Source organism: Camponotus floridanus, unplaced genomic scaffold (assembly GCF_003227725.1).
Source record: "Camponotus floridanus strain SB8 unplaced genomic scaffold, Cflo_v7.5 scaffold2, whole genome shotgun sequence".
Classification (NCBI taxonomy): domain Eukaryota; kingdom Metazoa; phylum Arthropoda; class Insecta; order Hymenoptera; family Formicidae; genus Camponotus; species Camponotus floridanus.
Window position 1 is genome coordinate 369658 of NW_020229325.1, and position 20579 is coordinate 390236.

The 20579-nt window shown below is 36.0% G+C and overlaps 1 protein-coding gene across 1 annotated transcript in view; it reads left to right on the forward strand.

Moving 5' to 3' along the window:
• The window catches only part of LOC105258282 (protein rhomboid), a 362375-nt gene that overhangs the window by 219565 nt on the left and 122231 nt on the right, over positions 1–20579 (forward strand). Inside the window, exon 5 of the mRNA XM_025408100.1 lies at positions 1631–1743. Coding sequence (XP_025263885.1) covers positions 1631–1743 — 113 coding nt within the window. The remainder of the gene's footprint in view (positions 1–1630; positions 1744–20579) is intronic.

Below are 20579 nucleotides of genomic sequence, written 5' to 3' on the forward strand. Positions count from 1 at the left end.
AATATATATAAGATAAAAATACTACTATATTTTTTATTGAAAAAAATATATATAAGATATTTAAAAAATATATATATTTTATTAGAAAAAAGAAATCGATGTAATCATTCTCGAATGATGTCTGGTGTAAATCACAGATAAAATGTAAGAATGCAGAAAGAAAGATAAAAAAATGAACTGTATGCAAAATCTCTAAAATGCCGTCGGGCCAAAGATATGAGAACGCCCAGCGGCTTATCCAGTTTGCATGAAAGTGTTCTTTGTGAATAAAGAAAAAGTGTGAAAGTCAGGGAAACCCGTTATATATATCGCACATATTTCTCGCAAAGAGCAAATGCATTCGGAATAATACGTTGCATAAGAAGGTAAATCATAATGTAAGAGAATTAAACTTTATTAACCTGCATCATGCATAAAGAGGTTCGTGTAATTACAAATTTAATCATATTAAACTAAAGTATGCATCATTATAATTATAGCTTTGTTAACAAATTATTTATAATTAAAATAATTATAATTTATCTTTTTTAATGCTTTAATTTATTTATTAAGAATATATTTCGTGATAAATTTATATTATATAAAACAGATTTAAGTATATTCAGACATGTCCATTAAATAAAAAGATAAATCATAAATCTAAACAATGGTTTCTAAAATAGATTCTGTCTATATACTGTTATTTTACTTTGTTCTATATTTATATATTTATGAAAATACATTATTCAATGGAACAACGTTAGAAATTTGGTTGGTAATTGATTAATTTTAAATATCCCATTATAGCCCTTTGATTATAGCATTGCGTGCGCACTCTTATACCTGTGCATAAACGGACTATAAATTACACGTAAGATGATCCTAAGTTTGTATGTGTATGTGTGTGTGCGTGCTTGCGCGAATACAACGGGCACGCGGTAGCCTAACATAACACTCGTCTACGTATACACAACTTACCTCGAGGAGTTTGCCAGCGTTCTTGCTTGCATTTACCTAACCACGTTAACGGGTCCTCCGATCCAAATATCAGCTTCGAGGAAGCCTCTGCGGCTCGCGCTTTCCATACACCAAGTCGGTGCCAAGACCGGCAACCAAAACCTTTGTCCCTACAAACTGCCGCAAAACAAATTTTGAGTTTCGCGATTTACCACCTAAATCGAAATCTCTGTCTAGCTGGTCTCTCTTTACAAAATAAAAAGAAAACAAATATGATAAAATAAGAAGTAATTTAAAAGCTTTAAACTTCATAAATTAAACATTATCATCCGAAGTAGAATTTTAATTCTTTGGCGGAAGAACTGACATCTATGACAAATTATAATTTGCTATAACAAATTCTGAAAGGGGATTAATGATTCTGATAACTAATCTATTCGTTAATAAATTGTCGATTATTTGAGATTTTAAAAATACTTTAGCTTGATAGCAGAATTAGGAACTGTTTAATGCTCCTAAATTTATATAATTTAGATTTTTGAATTGCAATTCCTTGGCAGATAAAGCACCTTATATGTTTTCGACACAAGAGAGAATTATTTAAAATAAGTTAAATCCATTATAACTACAATTATTTAAAATTAACTAGAATTATTTATCTATTAACTAAATTTTTTAATATTTTTGATCGTAGATGAGCGGCAAACGGACCAGAAGTTTCAAGTGCGCTGTGCACCATCGGGACCGTGAGATCTGTTCCGAAAACGATTTCCATCTGCTTGTGCACGAACCACCTCTATTTCGCAGGTAAGATAAATCACGTCCGACACATTTATAATCTATCGAAATGCAATAATAGTGCTTTAGAATACGTATTTTTCGTTCTCCATTAAATTTTCATGAGAAATTTATTTGGATTTTAAAACTTTCTATGACAAATTATAACTTTCTATGACAAATTCTGAAAAGGGATTAATGATTCTGATAATTAATTTACTCATTAAATTATCGATTATTTGAGATTTTAAAATAACATTTTGATTTATTATTATTGGTAATTATATATACTGATCGATATAATTAAATTATATAATTAAACTTATTAAATTAATTAAACAGATAAAAAACTTTGATCGCGAAATCTATTACCAAAACATACCATTAAGAAAATCGTATGCATCCGAGTTAAAATAGTGCGAAATAGGAATAAACCGATTTTCTCGTGCGATATGAAAAGCAAGAAAGACACGCGAAAATGTAGCGAATGCGGATAAAACGAAGACGCGAGGCGCGAAGAAAGTTCTGCATTTTATTATTCCGGCGGAATATCCGGCGTGCACACGACGACGGCGACGACGACGATGACGATGGTGGAGATGGCAACGGTGACGGTACCGTTCTTGCAGTATTTCTGCTGTGCATTTTATGCTGCGCATCGTTACCCATGCGAGAGAACCCCGAGGAGGTACCAACATATCTCGTACATTGTACGACCTGCGAAACATCAACATCTTCCTGCTTCCTACGACCCGCTCCTACGATCCCACACACTTCCTTCTTCGTGCCTTTCTCACTTGCGTATTTTACGCTTCGCGAAATTATAAGCGCAAGGATATATCGTTATTTATATTTACTTTCACGCTTATAAATCATAAATTTTTCTTTTCCGGAAAGTAACGCAGATCCAACATTGAAATATTATGAGTTTTCGTGAAAGAAAAATATAAATTGTTACCGAATGAGAGAGGTAGAGGAAGGGAGCGCTGATGGAAGCGGATTAGCGTTATAATCGATATGGTAAATATCATTCGTCGTTAATCACGCATTTAACGAGTTCAACGAGAGTTCGTCAATATAACTTACAGAATAATCGCTATTACGCGACAGGCTTAATAATATAATTTATTGACGTTCCTGATGCAGTTTCAAATGTAATTTATAAACGTACGTGACGAAGTATTTGGGACGCAATTTAAATAAAGGCATCTCACCTTTCCATCGTTATCTATCGCCTCATTTATAATAATATCGTTGTGCATCGATGTCGTCTCGCAATCTCGAAAGTAAAGTTCGTTTCGCCGATACAACTCCGATGTTAATTCCTTTTTTTTTCGCGAACCAGCTCGATAAGATGAATAGGTTTGGATATGTATCGGGCATCGCAAGAAAGTGTTGGGTCTCTCGAGCGTGGTCGATTCGACTTGTTCCTGGATGCTATTCATAAATAATTCATCGTATCGTCCCGCACGAAAGAAGAGATGGAGAAGGTGGTGCTTAACGGAGTAAAAGAGAGAAAGAAGTGGAAGAGAAAGAGAGAGAAAGAGAGGAAAAAATAGAAAAAACAGAGGAGACAACGAAAAAGATAGACCACGCGAGGTAGACTTTGAGAGAGACACAGGAAGGCGGTTCTATATGAAACCTAATGAAATTTAGTCCCGTTAGTTCCATTGTCAAGGAACGTCGAAAATAATAATTTTGTTTTTTCAAAATAATATTTGTCAATTACTTAAAGTTGTATGTTTCGAGATCAAATGATACTTTAATGCATATCTTGTTATTAACTGTAATTTTCAAAAAAATCATTATCCACATTTCTGGATAGAAAATTGAGCGAAAAGAGGAAAGGAAAATATACTAAAGAGAGAAAGGGAGTAGTAGGCAAATGAAAAGTAGAGATATGCAAGAAAAGAGAGGAGGAAAGTTGAGCACTGTGAAATCTGAGTGTCGCGCAGCGCAGTGTCGAGGCGAGAAATTCCTGTGCACACAAGATAAGAAGAAGCGGCAACCTGCAGGCAGGGCTCTTTGCAAATAAAATATCGTCTCGTGTCAAGCGGTCAGGGGAGGGATAGGGCCGATGAGGGGATTGTTCGGGGACGGGGATCCGACGCGTTACGACGGAAATATGACGAGACGATATTCCGAGCAGGTACTGGGCGCATGCTTGGAATTCGGTGCGAGTACAACCCTTAAGTCTTGGGTGCGCCAGCCTCGCACCGTTTCCCGTCTCACCCCTTTTGTCATCCCTCTTGGACGCTTCCACGATCTCACATACTCGCGTATCTCTTCGTCTCTTTGTTTCTCTTTTTTTGTCCGCACTCCGTTACGTTAACGCGATGAGGAGTATGTAAATTTCACCGCTGACTCGCGAAAAGGTGAGACTACTTTGTTCCTATCTCCTTTCCTTCCCTTCGGTTCCCTTGAGACCTCGTACACTCGACATACCTGGAAAACTGAGCGCGTGCATAGTGGCGACGGTTTATGGCGGGCGATACATCTTGGAGAATCGTATTGGATATGAAATGGTGATGGCGATGGTCGACGAGAAGATGTCGAGATCTTTGAAATATGTCGACATGAATTGCAACGGTTATTCAAGCAGATCGCATTAATACTTTAGCTTTAAATCGCGTTAGGCTGTTTGTGTGTGCATAATTACATTAATAAATGTTTTTAACGAACTTTAGTATTTTTAAGAAAACAGATTTAAAATCTCTTCCTCTCTCTCTCTCTCTCTCGTAGACATGGAAAATGTTACAAATGGATTCACTCTCGTGATTTCGCCGGAACTATACCGATTTCTGCTCCGGCAATATTTCCGTTCACCATTGTTGAGAAAAGAAGAGACGGAACGCAAACCGTCGCTTTGGCAAGCGTCGCTTCTCCTTTTTCTCTCTCTTTCTCTTCCTTCTCGCTTAACAAACTCGAAGCGGACATTTTGCAAGGTAGACCGGGACAGTTACACAAAAAGACCCGGTTACATACATGCGGAAATTCGCCGCGCCCGAGTTTCCCACTTGGTCCCGGCCCTTTGTCGACCCCCGCATGCTACCATTTTTCGCTTCCGCGAGAGCGTCATCCAGCCGTTATGCGCTCGTTCACGCTTCTCGCCAACGTGACGATGAGCTTCTGCTCTCGCGGAAAACCACTTCACTTCCTCTCCCATTGCATACATACGTTACCGCTATAACGAAGCGTCAGCAGAGCGCAATTATTTCGCGCTTTTAACGCGTTCTCTCCAACTCTTCCAGAAAGAGCGCGAACATTCCTGTCGAAGCCGCGGAACCGTAACTTGGACGTCGACGTGAAACTCGGCCGCGTTTTGTGATTAAAAACTTGGACCGCAAATTACTTGCAGCTTGCGAGAACATTACTACTGAGTAATTAAGGAGAGTCTGTGCAGATCTCGTAGTGCATTCCGAACTTTGAAGGGTTCGAGAAATAATTTTAAAATTTTCTCAATCGAAAATGTATTTGAATTAAGAGAGAGAGAGAGAGAGGGGAGGGCCAAATATTTTCGCTTGTAAATATTAAAAATAGTGTTAAAAATCAGTGCTAAAATAGGACACATAAATTCGATTATAATTATAATTAAATTATATTAATTAAATTATAATTATAATTAATTATAATTATTATTATAAATTAAATTATATTAATTATAATTATAATAATTAATTATAATTATAATAATATTAATTATAATTATAATTAAATCCTTAAATGGAATAATTCTTCACTTTTTTCACATTTTAAGAAATAAAAAAAAGTTTGAGAAAAAGTTTAATAGAAAATCTTTATATATTGCTATATAAAATATTAAGTGATTAGGTATGTAATTGTATAAGACATTTCTAATTTTTATTGTTTGTATCTGTCTATTCGCATAACGACTCTATTATTTCAAAGCGGTCGATTTTCATAATAATTTCACAGCCTTTCACACAATTTGTCAGCCTTTAGAATAGGATAGTCGGCTTTTAACAAAGGCGTGAATAATCCTTTTTTTGGGAAAAATTATTATTATTTGTCGTTTTTTGAAATATACCGACATGCCATTCATCAAAGACCGCCTGCGTTCCAAGAGTGAGCTCCTGGAAATTTTTTCTCGTTTAATCTACCTACCGCACGAATCAAAGACTCTTGGCGACAACGGATGCACGTACTCGTTGTCACCGTCGACGGAGTCGACTTTGTTGCTGCACATTGTGAAAGACCGTCGCTCATTGTTGACCATCAAAGGGCCGCGTCTCACGTCGAAAATCGTCTGGAACGAGAAAAGAGAAACCGGCAAATTGGAGGCTGGACCAATGACGTGTTGCTATGGCCTTCTATGCGAGAGTTGCGAAGCTATTTTTTTCAATATTCGCCAAGTTGGTTCAATATTCGTTTTAGTGTCCTATAATGAGGTGATACCGGTACACAAAGGATTTAAGGATCCAGAACAGCATATCAAAACATAAATAAAATAAAAAGTATGAGAAAGAGTGATCAGTATAATTCATACAGAATTTTAAAAAATCTGTAACGTATTTAGTATATAAATTCTTTGATGATTCTTAGTGTAATATAGTGGATTTTATATATTTGATTATATATGATTTTAACAAAATAATTATATATCGCGAAATGAATATCATAAATATATTTCGGTTCTCATTTATAAAGTAAATGTTCGGTCATATCATAATTTTTTCTCTCTTTTATGTACATATATTATCAAGTACTGGTTTTTTATCTCTTTATAAAAATATAATAATAATTCTGCAAATGCATAAATCAGTTAAATCACGTTATTAATTTCGAAATCAGTTAAATCACGTTATTAATTTCGAAGTAAGTTTTGTGTAAATTATAAATTTTAAGATTTTCTATTTTCTACTATATAAGATTTAAATGAGAATTATAGCATAATTATTTTTAATTCAAATTTTGAATTTTATTCAAAGATACTGAAAAATAATATATACAAACATATAGATATACTTACAAAATGCCAATTACAATTATATAAATAATTATTTATATAATTTTATATGAAACTAAGAACTAAATAAAAAATGTAATATTTAATTACTAGTTTAAATTCACGTGATATTTTAATAGTACTTTCGTATAAGAGATAACATTGATTAATAATGAACTTTTTTGTTTGAGAAAATTGTTTCTAAATATGTGTAAAGAAACCATCTTAAAATCACAATTCCGAAACGCTTTATATATCACTTCTCAATCCCCCGTTTAATCACCGTGTAACGTTTTTACACGTGATCACTCATCCGTCAAGCAATCTCTTTAAATCCAATTTCGCTGTCGTCGGCAGGCCTATCTATATACGATAAGATCTGACGAGACGCAGGGTAGACCTACATTGTGGAGAGTCGAAGTTAATAGGTGATATAAAGGGGGACCGTGTGCGGTAAAGGGCGATCTACTGAGTCGTGAAAGACGCATTTAGGGGGGCAATGGAGGTCGCGAGGCACAGGAAGAGGTCTGGAAGTCCGCACCTGGTCAGCTTCGGTCTGCGTGTGCCTCTGGAAGTGGAATGTTTAAGAGAAAAAGAGAAGAAAGAGAAAAGAGAGATCCTGTTCTCTCGCAAGTATATACAGAACTACTATCCAGATGTGTCGGCGAATCCTCAGGAAACCTGTAAGAACTTGCATTTGACATTTCAAAATATTGATTACAAACTTGGGCCTGTAATTTATTTCGGCTCGTGCATTTATGTTGCGTATCATTTACGTTCTTGAATTATTTTGTCAAGCGCTCGTGCTCGGCTCGGATGAGCGATCACAAAATAAGAACATTGAGTTCTGAGAAGGTAAACAGTAGTCTTTATTGTATTCGAGTTCTGGAAAATTGCAGGGACAGCCACGCAATTTGTCTACTTATTGTATTCACATAATTCTTTCATGTTATCGGTATTATTACATAATTCTCAGAATTTTCATGTAGTTCCCTGTAACATTTCTACAACTTGTAATACGCAATAGAATATATTCCCATAAAGTACGCATTTATTTTAATTATTATTATTAAAGGAAAATTAAAATTTAACATTTTTTTGGAAAAAAAAACTTTGACGGAAAAGTAATTAAAAAATATATAATAAAATATATAAATTTTAATAAATATATAAATTAAGTTTTTTTAATCATTACTAGCAGTAAGAAAGACATATAGTTGCGAATAATTTACACAAGTGATTTATAGTTAATAGACTGTTTTTTTCTCATAATTTTGGTGTAAACTTCAATCTTACTGTCATCATTGATAGAGAAACGCACGAATCATGGGGGGAAATTTTCACGTAATATGCGGATACGTCTCTGTTATCGATATATATCTTTTTCCCATTTACATTTCAATCGGCGTTCACAAAGCGATGCGCTCGATGATGCGTCGCGCGCAGAGATGTATAGAAATCGCGGAATTAATATCCCCCGAGATATTTTCGCATATGGGAATCACGAATATAAATTGCATGTATGGAAATGCACCTCGAGCTATAAATCAGAACGACCATAAGGCGACTGGTTTGCGCGAATATCGCTGCCATTTGTTTTTGTACGTTGCAGAAATTTCGAAAATAAGACGTCCAAAATGTGCCTAAGATTTGTCTAAATGCCAATTGTTTACAAGCGTGTTTTATTGTTCGTTATCGTGTCCTGTTAAAAAACGTGACCTACTAGTTTTTTAGCGATATTTTTCCAAGAAAAATAAAGATAAAACATGGTTTTTTAAAAAATGTGTGAAAAAAATGTGTGTAAAAAATTTGAAAAAGTTATACAAAGTTATAAAAAGTTTATTTAGAGAAAAAGAACTATATAATTCTTTCTTTTTCTTTATTTACTTATTCAAACCTTTTCTTATTTACATCTCGACGAACTGTAAATCTCTAAACTCGAAAAGTTTAGGAAACTGATCTGATTTTAACGATATAGACATCCATTTAAATTACGCGAAAATGTATATCAACAATTGATAGAACGATAAACAATGTTACGAAACGAGATTCGTAAAATAGTGATCGTAACGACGACAAAACGTACTATCACACAAGCAACATTTGAATCGAAAACAGGTTAAATTCGACATGAAGAGTACTTTTTAACGCGGATGACACATGCATCTGTCAGTCAGGGCGACATCGATCATTTTCACATATTGAAGAAAGGATAGCGTTTGGTATCCATTCGCAATAAATATCGATGCAATATGACAAACATAAAAATTCACAAAATATAACTTTTAATAAATCCTCGAATGGCATAATATTTATATACAATTGCAAATCGCAAGTATTATTGATGAGAGCATCAATAAAATCTGAACACGCAAATGAACGTACTTTCGCTAAAATGTGATAGTATATCAACGAATCATATTAAATATGTGACAATATCGATGACAGATAAAAATTCAGTACAATTTATCGAAAAGAGTACGCGGCCAAAACACGCGATATGTAGAGAGACAAATTTTATAAGAATATAATTATATGTAAACAATTTTGTTAAGTTCAAGTCACTTGCACTGTATATTAAGCAAAAGCGAATAATCGAAAAGAAACTGCGAAAAATAATCAATCACGGAGTGACACTGACACTATCATCGCTTTAAATATACGAGGAATTACGAAATGTAACGTAATACGTGAAAGGTACTTCGACCGCTTACAATCGAAATTACTCGCGTGATGATATTCCCAGAACACATTAGCTATCGGGTGTTCTAACCCGATTCTCTCTTGCTTCCTGATATCGATTCGTGTTACACACGCGAACGCCGAAGGAAAGAATCCGAGAGATTCAAGAAAGAAAAATGATATTCGCTCTAAAGACACTCTGATTTTCCTTCCCTCATAATCGATGGTTCGATAAGACACTAATACACCTGATGGCACGATAGGCAAAATTCGCTCTTCGATAAGAAGAGAGGAGGAAATAAACCTTTACAGACCCGTCGGAGCGACACACACCACGAAACGCACGGCGCGACGGCTCGCGACCAAGTGCCGGCCGTGACTCGCAAAGAGTCGCTCCGGCAGCCGCGGCGCCCTATTGGCCCGCGGCGCCCCACCGCGCGGACTTGCCCCTGGAGCGAGCCAATCGGCGCGCCGTCAGCCCCGTCGTACGCCGGAGACCGCGTGTGCACCCACGCAGGACGGCTCGCGGCAGTCACTCAGTTAATCAGTCACTCAGTAGGCCCGCGGCGCGCCACGAGGTGGGATCTGCGATCGTACACGGCGTATATACGCGAGGAGTACATTATTTACACGCGCGCGCGCGGATTATCATACACGGGGCGAGAGGCTCCGTCGTCGCGGCTCGCGCGCAAGTTTCCTTCTCTCGTTCCTAGCATCAGACGCGATCTATCCCTCCGCGTTGATGCTCGCTATCGGTACGGACGGATCTGCGAATCCGAGCGGGCGAACGCAGTCTCGTGTACCGTCGCGTCGCGTATGGCGTCGCGTTAAGGTCACGTCGTCCTCGCCGTCGTCACTGTCGGCGTCGTTAGTCCGGATGTCTTGGCCCAGCTGAGATATCGCGTGCTCTCCCTCGCGCGGAGTGTCGAGCTTACCAGCTCGTAGTGTGTGTGATACCGAGGAGGTGATACCGATAGCCGCGCGTGGAACGATGTGCGTGACAGCCACGCCGTTGAGCGCGACCAAGATACTGAAGGATAGCGCGAGCCGGCAGCCGGCAAGGACTACTATCGCGACTAGTGCACAGGTGCAAGGATTAAGCGGCGGCAATAACCACAATAGCAACAACCACCATCACCGCAATGCCGGCGAAGCTGATAGACCGCAACAGCATACGTCGATTATGTAAATATCAGTGTGTAATTCTTTCTCATTCTCTTTCCCCGATAACACGTTCGAATGTTTTGACGATCGGCCCCGAGGCGCGAAGGAAGGACGACGAACTCTCGCGCGATCGATCGACACGTCCTAATCCTTTGAGTGTCAAGGCCGCGGCGGCAGTGAAAAGTGTCGCGAGCGTCATTCTAATCTTTACGTAAATTTAATTGCGATGGGAATCATTTTTGACAGCGATTTACGCGAGATAAAAAAATATATGATACGTTCTAGCGGAAGAGAAGCGTACTCTTTGCGCGGCTTATCTCGATTATTTAACAATGAAAGGGTATAAACTTTTGTTCGAGATACGATTAAAGTTAATACGATTAAGTTTTGTGACATTTTAAACGCGCGCTCGCGGGTTTGACACTCAAAAGATTACTTATATTATTATTACATACATCTCTCTCTTCTCTCTAATAACACGTGTTGATGAGTAACCAAACAAATATTGCTCGATTGAAATGTCAACATGAATCTCGAACGCCTCGCGTTGCTCTGGCTCGTTTAAACGCGGGAAGGAAACAATACAAATTATGCATCGATTTTCAATGCGATAATTGATCAATATTTTAGGAACGTTATTCTCTTCTGTCAGTCTCCCGAACGGAAATTGAGAAATCTCAGTTGAAAATTCATTTAAAAACAGATATTCGTTTTTCTTTTTGTTATTCTTGTATTTTTACAAAAAAGATATTAACTGTCTACTGTCTAATTTTTAACGCATTGTGCTAATATTCATATTTTTCCGTTTCTGTCGCTCTTTCGTAAGTTCATCACTGAATTTTTTCGCGACGTATTCCGCACGTATCGATTAACGATAGATCGCAAAACGCATACATTCGCTGTCTATACATCTCTTTCAATAATTCACGTCGCACATAAGCTTATTATTACTCGGCCGATTCACTATAGATTCGTAAATCTCTTCGATAGTTGGACGTTTCGGGCGCGTGCCATTCGATACTTTTCCCTGCTTAAGAGCTTGCCCTGCAGTTTTATATAAATCACGTGGAAAGCGTCTTTGAAAATATTCGATTTTACGTGGCCGTATCCGAGGACAAAAAGATCGGAAATATGGAAATATAACGAAAACGTGTCCGAATTTCTGACGAGACGCACGATAGTTCCGAGCATCAAAATTGCGTATGCGTCGCAGTGATATTAAATCTTCGTAATCAACATTGCAGCGCATTATTTAATTTAACGTTACCGGTGATAATTGCGTAATTCGTTAGCTATAAACGTAGTCAATACGTTTTACCCGTGGTCCATTAATATATTTATTTCGTTACTATGGGCGGGATTAAATTGATCACGTTCGTTTAATGGCATGTAAACTAATAGTCGTTCCTCGATAAATAATCCTTGAATAGTCGCGTTGTGGCGCGCATAGCACGCCAACCGCCTAATCTCGTTCCAATCTGAAATACGCAACCGAATCGATTTCCGCTCTAATTCCAAATTCCAAAGTGAGATAAAATTTTTGGAATAATGAATGGCTGAAAAAAATCATTTCGAAAAAGCACATTACATATCAATTATAAAATTAGCGTATATTAACGCGTCCAATCGTTATTATCGCGTAAAAATACCGAAAACATCGAAATCAGATTTTTCTTATCACTGGTTATACCTATTGGTTTTAAATATCAAAAAACGAAAACGTGTAACAAAAAAATTCACTCATCTATAGCAAATCTTACTATATAAATTATGTGCACACGTATCATTCCACGCAAAGTTTGAACTCACGATAAAATAATCTTAATTTGCGATCATTAGTCAGTTTGCGATTGTATCGCGAAAGATTAATCGGCAGCGTCGTTTTTATTTATGCGACTAGGTAGCTCTCGTGATTCGTAAAATACAGACTCTCGAAGTTACCATTTTTTTTTTTCGATGTCTGTCTCATCCGAGACGTTGCGTGAAATGATGATGGAAATAATCAATACGTGTGTCAGAACGGTACGTGCCCGCAATTCTAAATTTCACATACACGTCGTTTAATACACAGATGTGATATGACGTGAATCGTCTGCGTGATCAAATATTTAATAACAAATACAAATTCTTGATATTCTCTGTCTCTCTCATTAAATTCATTTATATTTATAATACTTTATATGATCTACTTCTATTTATTTTATATATTTAAAAAAATATAATTTGTAAATTACAAGCCGTACTTTAAATCATAATTTTAACTAGCATATATAGAGGTATTTTTAATAGTCAAGAGTTTATCTTAATAAATTAAACGAAAAATCTTGCAAACGTATTTCAACCACATATTTTCTCATTAAAGTCTTTTTGTCTTCAAAGTGAATATTTATTCATCTAAATTCATGTTGCGATTTCCACAAACATAAACGGAAGCATAAACGCAGACGCGAATATTACGTGAATATTACGCAAGTATTAATATTATCAGCAGCAATATAATTAGAAAATTGGAAGGTGCTCAATCGCGCCATTAAAATTAATTAAAAAAAGACACGCGGGAAAATCGTTAATCACTCAAGATTCTCATTTTCACGCATCTGCGCAATCAGCGCAAAATTGACAAATCGCCGTATTTAACGCAATGTTTCGTAGGCATGCGGTCGACGAACGCCAGGATAGAGTCGCTGACAGTCATTTGTCACTAATGATCAATTATGCTTTACACATCTCGATTTGCCGGCATTACGCGGATCCGTTTTACGCCAGAACGATACGTTATTCGCCGGGGCGCGCGACGCGCGAAACACGTCAGAAATTATTGCGGCAACCCACATTCCGGCTGACAAACTGTCGATGTTTCGGTCAGCTCGCAATTGACCGCGTACGTTACAGTTTATCGTCAACAATTAATTACACTCTCGTGTCGATAATGCAATGTGCCGTTCGTACGGATCTTTTTCGCGATCTTATGCAGTCGCGAGTATATTTGCGCGTTTAAATTTTTGTCAAGTTTTAAGGGATATAAATGGAATGTAAGTTTTCAAAATAGTTTTGTAAATTTGAAAGAATTACGGGATCTATAATTATCCGAAATTAAATCCGAATGAGACAAAAATTTACACTGAGAAAGAAATTACATTATAAATCTTGCTTATTTGTGTAACTTCTTATTATTGTAAAAATATCTATTTATATTTACTTGCGCGAATAAAATTACATGTCATCTATCAAATTTCTCGATGTTTATTCTCGTGAATCTCTTGGCCGACAATAATATCTATTGTACAAAAGTTTCCGCGCGGTGCTTGCGGATTCACAAATTCAATGTAACCCATTCGCATATTTACTTAGTGTCTGTCGAGTATTTTACTTGGATGCGAGACACTGTTATAGGTCGGTTAGGTAACGCTCGAGAGAAGAGGGCAGGAACATACGAGGAAAATACGAAACTTTTATTCCAAGTTGTTGCTCGCCGGGATTGAGGCTGTCCCTCGAAAACACATAAAATACGTGTCTGTAATAGTGCAAGTGTATGTTCGTGCGCACGCATATGTGTTTGTTTCGAATTTGCATTTACACAAAGATTTTTCTTCACGGCAGACTCCTTTTTCCCCTTTATAGAAAATTTACGGACGACGTACAGTTGCAAAATATGCCAAGGCGCACATACATAGTGAATAATATGTATATCATGTATATTTCATTTTAAAAAGTTATGAAGAATAAAATTAGAAAATTGTTAAATTTTTAATATTTATAATTTGTCGATATTTTTTGAAACTAATATATAATCTCAATGTGCATTTTTCTCGTTGTACATATCGACAAATAAAAAAATTGTGCGCAATTTTTAAAATTTTAGAAAAATTCTATTACAATCGTCAGAATGATTTTTTACATAATTAATTATTACGCATAATTTTTGTTACATTCGCCCGCAATTTGGATTTAGATCTGCACTATATTTGTTCGAAGCGGTTTCCTTTACCAAGGAGAGAATATACAGCTGTGCCGAATCGATTTTATATGGTCCCAATACGCGGAAGTTACAAATATTTCCGAAGACATTAAGTGCATCATATTTCACGAAGTCCATCGACGATAAATTTCGAGTTCTACAAATGTTTCCGCGGTCGATTTCGACGATTCTCTTTGAATTTCTTACTTAGTAGTTTTACTATTACAGCCTTAGATATTTAGTACAGCAGCTTCATAGGTTGCTTATTTACTTTCATGTTCGCTTTTTTCTTTAATTTTACTTTTTTCCCATTTTTAATCCGAGAGCAACTCTCGATCCGCAGAAAATTGCACAAATTAAATTAAAGGAAAAAAACGTCAGTTTTTTAGATCATTTCGAGTCACAGACAGACAAACGGATTGTTTTCACGATGTCATTATTGCGGCTCTCGCTTGAGTCGATTTTCAAGCATGAATTTAGCGATAATTTATAGTGAAACGACGAGGATGAAACATATTGAATCCGAAATTATTCGGATATATGCTGACGAGGGCGCGGCGTACACGATCCTAAATATCGAATTACAAAAACATCCTCCATCGCGGCATCGCGGTAATTATTATGCATGTGGCCATCGCGGACTACGCACAAATAATCCCGAATTACGGATCGGGAGAGAGGGGAGGGGGGAAGGGGGATAGAGAGAGAATTGGAAACGCATACTTCTTTATTGTACATATGCGTTAGCCATCGCGAAAGTCAAACAAATTTAATTGGAAAATTTCACACATCGCTTATCTAGGATGCAAATTTGATTAAATCCATCAACCATCGAGTTATATTTGAGCCAGAAAAATTTTAAAGTCTTTTGTTCACCGAAAGAATATTTAGCAGACGAAGTTTTCGCAATTATAGAGGCGTAATTAAGGGAATAATGGATACAAAATTGGCAAATTCATATCAATGTACATAACGTAACATTTTCCTAGTTTAGTTATTGCATGACGTCGGTGAGATAAATCGCTCGGATATTCACGAGCGTCGTCGCATTTTGTTTGCGATCACGCTTTCAATCATCGCTTCATCGCTCGCGCTAATCACACCAATAATTCGTCTCATTACGAGCGCACCCCTGAAATGCTCATTTCTGTTAAGCCTCTTAGTATTTATTATTTAATTATCCATTTCGACGCACGATGATACGTGAAGTGTACGTACGAATACACATATCGACGGTAAAACAACTAATAATAACGTACGCAGCATCCAATGCGATCAATTCGCGCGATATCTTGTTGCTTTTCGCGATTCTGTCGAGTGATTTCATGCAGAATTAAATTCAATGACATAACACGATATCTTTGAGATAAACTCGTCATGTCCATCGATTGCTCGCGCGATTGTGACGAATGAATATCTATATCTTCAACTTTTAATTAAAAGATATAATAAAAAATAAAAAACATTAAAATAATAAGATAAAATAATAATAATAATAATAATAATAAACAAAGATAAATAATCTACAAATATTATACTTATTACAACGATATAATTTAATTGTGAATAAAATAATTAACCCGCTACCATACACATTCGTCGTGTTAGTTTAAGCCTCTTTAGGGTTAATCGATCCGTTGTAACATGTCGGATGAAATCTTTTGATCTGCTTTACTCGTATACGCCACGTTATTCCGTCATTAATGATTGAGTATCGGTGCATATATTATCGTGATTACGAGATGATTGTTAGTGCCCCCTCGGTGTATTCCCTGCTTTCGTATAGCTGGACGTATTTTCCTGCCGGCGAATGATTTTCTACGGGGCATGTGTTGGCGATACACGATGCGGCGAACGTGTCGTGAAATCATGCGCAAATCACGCCGGCCAAATACGAGGAGCGTTTTACGGGCGCGTGTTCGCGCGCATAAGTACCCCGAGCGACAATGGCGCGATTTCGCATTTAAACACGTTACCCCCGTGCGCGGCTGGGATTGCGAGGGGGTCGGCGCGGGGCCGGCAGAGAGGAAACAACAGCTTAATACAATTCGTGATGGCTTTCGTCCTTGTACGCGCAAATTATCACGATGGTGCATGAAACGGCTAACCTTGCGCTTTAATAAAACATGTTACTCTAATTTATTAATAAAACATGTTACTTTAATTGATTTATTATTCGAATCTTATAAATTGTCATTTTTCCGATGGACCTTTTTTATTTATTTTTCATGTTTTATCTATATTCAATTTATATATATATATGAAATAAAAGAAATAAAGCAGGAATAAATACAACTGTATTTTTATAATACTTTTTTCTATGTTTTTTTAAAATTTTATTTTTAAACTTTTTTACATTACTTGATATCTTTTTATTGTATTGTTAATTTCTTTTTCTACTTTTGCTTGATATTGCTTTGTCCGATTAGATTTGCCAACAATCGTAAACTAATTTCTTTTTTCCTTTTTGTCTTATCTTCAACTGTTAAAAAACATCAATTAATAATTACATCTATATTTGTTTGTTTTATGCGTTCAATGGTTTATCGGTATAGATCGTGTACGATTCAGCTGTTTCGCTATTTTTTTTTTCCAATCAAAGGAGACCGCTTCGCGAGTTTTTTCCGAGATGCGTTTTTGCGTGACATCGAAAATGTATTTAATTAATTCGCCGATTTACTCGACGTCCCGTATTCCACGATACTCTGTATCAAATTATTATATTTAATTTAACATTTTCGGATATTTCATAGAAATTTTACAAATTTATTATATGTGCTTACAATATCCTTTGTTCTTGAAATTTATAGCAAAAGCTCGCGTGTAAATCTTCTACTATTTAGTCCTGCTGGATATATAGGCTACATAGTTACATTCGCTTTGTATTACATATTTGTAATTAGCTTTAATTTAAAATTTAGTGTATTTATTCGCTATGTAAAAAATATTTTTTGTACACAATCTCTTTATTTATCTTATTCCTCGAATTTTGATATCGCAGTCGGGCAATAATAATTATCGTTTACGCGATTGCGCATATAGCAAAATACGTATAGCATTATTTTTTATTCGGCATGCTTTTTCCATTAAGGCAATATAAACAGGAAAGCACGGCGAATATATCGATACTAAAATTGCGTTCGATGTTTACCGAAAGACACGGTTATGCATGAACCCGTGAATATTTATCACTAATTTTTCATGTTGGAATAAATCAGCGCTTCTGGAAATGTACGCATTTGTTTCGAATAAATTTCCGTATTTTAAATAAACATTGCTTAAATAAGAATGCATTTCTTTTAAATAGAAGAACATGCATTTTGAAACTATTAATATAGACTAAAATAACATAAGGGTATGACTAATCAAATCCCACTTGCTGCGAACTTATTAGACTCTACGTTTTTTATTTTAGATTTTGTCGATTTCGATCACTTTGTTCTCTTCATTTTTGTAGTTAATAATAATAGTATTGTGTAGTTTGCAAAGCCTGTAGAGAAAATATAAAACGGCTAATATATATTCGAGTATATTTTTTATCAGTCTGCTATTTTTTTCTTTTTTTTATTCTTCTTTTTTTTAATATTATATGTAACTATAAATATATTGTTGTTATTATCTCTAAAAGTTTTATGTATGTTGTTATTTACTTTATAATGTGTATAAAGTCATCCTATTTAAAAACATAATTACATTATTACATTTTTTTTCTCTTGTTGTTGATCTCGTTCTTTCTTTCTTTCTTTCTTTCTTTGTTTGATATGAAAAATTATGTCACTGACATAGCATAATGTAAAAAATAATAAAAAGTTTGGAACGCCTAATTCTACTTCGCAGAGATTACGCAATGCTACTTTGTTGAGTGGATGATAACTCTTTTGAAAAATGCCGTTTTCGCTTGTCATATAGATTGTTACATTGCAGAGCGGCAGGAGCTTTAGGAAATCGCGTTCCACATTCCGTCGGAAATTCATTCCGAAAGACTCTCTGCGATGAAAAATTATGGAATCATGCGATTTTCTCGGGAATAAAACTTTCTTTTCTGTAAATTTAAATGAACGATTTATCTTAAATATTACTTTATACTAATAATATGATCAAAAAATATTACTTCAAAATTATATGGTTATTTGCCGATTTTTAATTTCACTTTTAATACTTTCAAACAATTATAACTGTCTGTTTAATCGAATCAATTTTATTCATTAATACATAATATCCTCAATTTTCAGATTATAATGAGAGAGAGATTACACATATTACATAAGAAATTTTTATTCTATGTATTATATTATGATCCCCATGCTATATTAATTCATCTCTCAATAATCTATCGAGATTAAACCACTGTATATCCTATCACCTCGCAAATATGGCGCGAGTTCCAAGCATTATTGTCGATCTTGTCGAGTAAGTTATATTATGGTAATATTCTACCGATATCCTGCATTTCCATCCGCAGATCTTCCGTATATCTCTCACACAAATGCGTTAAAATTGCGTCAAATTCCTCTGACAAATCGAATATTTCGTTGAAGATATCGCCGTTAATCGATATCTTTCAACTAACAAATCGCTGCGAGTAGTGTTTCTTTCTTGATCGCGCAATTTTTCCCGCAATTGTTGCAACAAGCGGAATGTATAGGGAATGTGTGTTGGGAGAAAGAAGAAGAGAAAATGTAGCAACGACAGTGCGGAACTAAATAAAAGAATTCGTTGGTCTTGAACTAGTCTTGAGCTTTCGACAGTTGAAGTGCTTTCGAAAAAGCTCTTGCTCGTGTTGGAGTTTTTCGAGAATCGCTTCGGAAGAGAATCCGTTTGGAAAAGAAAAAAGGATAGATCGCATAAGTTGGAGAGATAGAGAAAGAGAGAGGCGGGGGGAGCAGCAGGAAGTAAGTGAGCGAGTGAGTGAGTGAATGTGTAAGCTAAATGAGTGAGAATGAGAGAATGAGAGTGAGAGAGGATAGTAGAAGAGGGACGAAGGACGTGGCATCTAACAAGTGACAATTACCGGTGCTAACGAGCACCAGGATGCCCATAGTGTATAACCAGTCTCATAGCGGGCTCTGTAGGTCCGCTTTCGAAGTCCCGAACCTCTGCCCTTTCTCTCCCCTTGCCTTTTCCCTCCCTCAACCTCATTTCCCGCGCCAGCGACCCTTCTCGAACGTCCATTGAGAAACATTCACTGCCGTATGCTGTCAGGTCACTATCGAAGGTCCGGACGAACATCGAGTGTTCGGACGTACTCTCGATTGGCACTCTATCCCTTTCTCTCTTCCTCTTCCCCCATCTCTCTCTCTCTCTCTCTTTCTCTTGGACTCTCTCCTTTGTTCCGCTTTCGGCTCTGGGTGACATTCCGGTTTCGCTGATGCACGACGAAATCTGACACGTTCGCCATCCACGTTCCGTGTGTCGCTTCTCGAGTTCGTCATCATATTGCCCTTTTGTAGCCTTCTCTCTGTGCAATTTGTGGAATGATAAAGGTGAAACAGATCTTTTTGATTGGAGAAAAAACATTTCGCTCATATGATTTATCAGATGCGATATTCTAATAAAAAGACTCTGCGACGAAGTATCCCAGTATTTCTAATTTTTATATAATTTTTATAGAATTAATATTTCTGCTAAAAAATTTAAAAAAGAATTTCAAATTATACTATTTGTAAATTTTTATATATACATGAGACTGTACATTTTTATTTTTAAGTTTAATTTTATTTTCATTTTCAATTTTAATTTCATTTCTGTTATGTACGAAATCCTTGAGACTCGCGAACACGCCGAGAATAATTTTAATTCAATTTGAAAAAAAAATAATAGTTTAAAATAAAACTTTATTTGAAGAAGAAATTTTTTTGACAATTTATCAATATATATTAATTTTTTATGTTCTTTTTCTTATCTGAAATGATTTGTCATCGATTGGCTGACTATGTATACGCTTTTACTACTGATACACACTACTGTAGCGAGGAGTCCGATTGTCACTGATTGAGTTATTCAGATCGTTTCTCCAATGTGTCAGTGAAGTAATACAATACCAGACAAGAATAGTATTCTATTCTATTAATCTTGCAAATAAATTCAGTATATAAT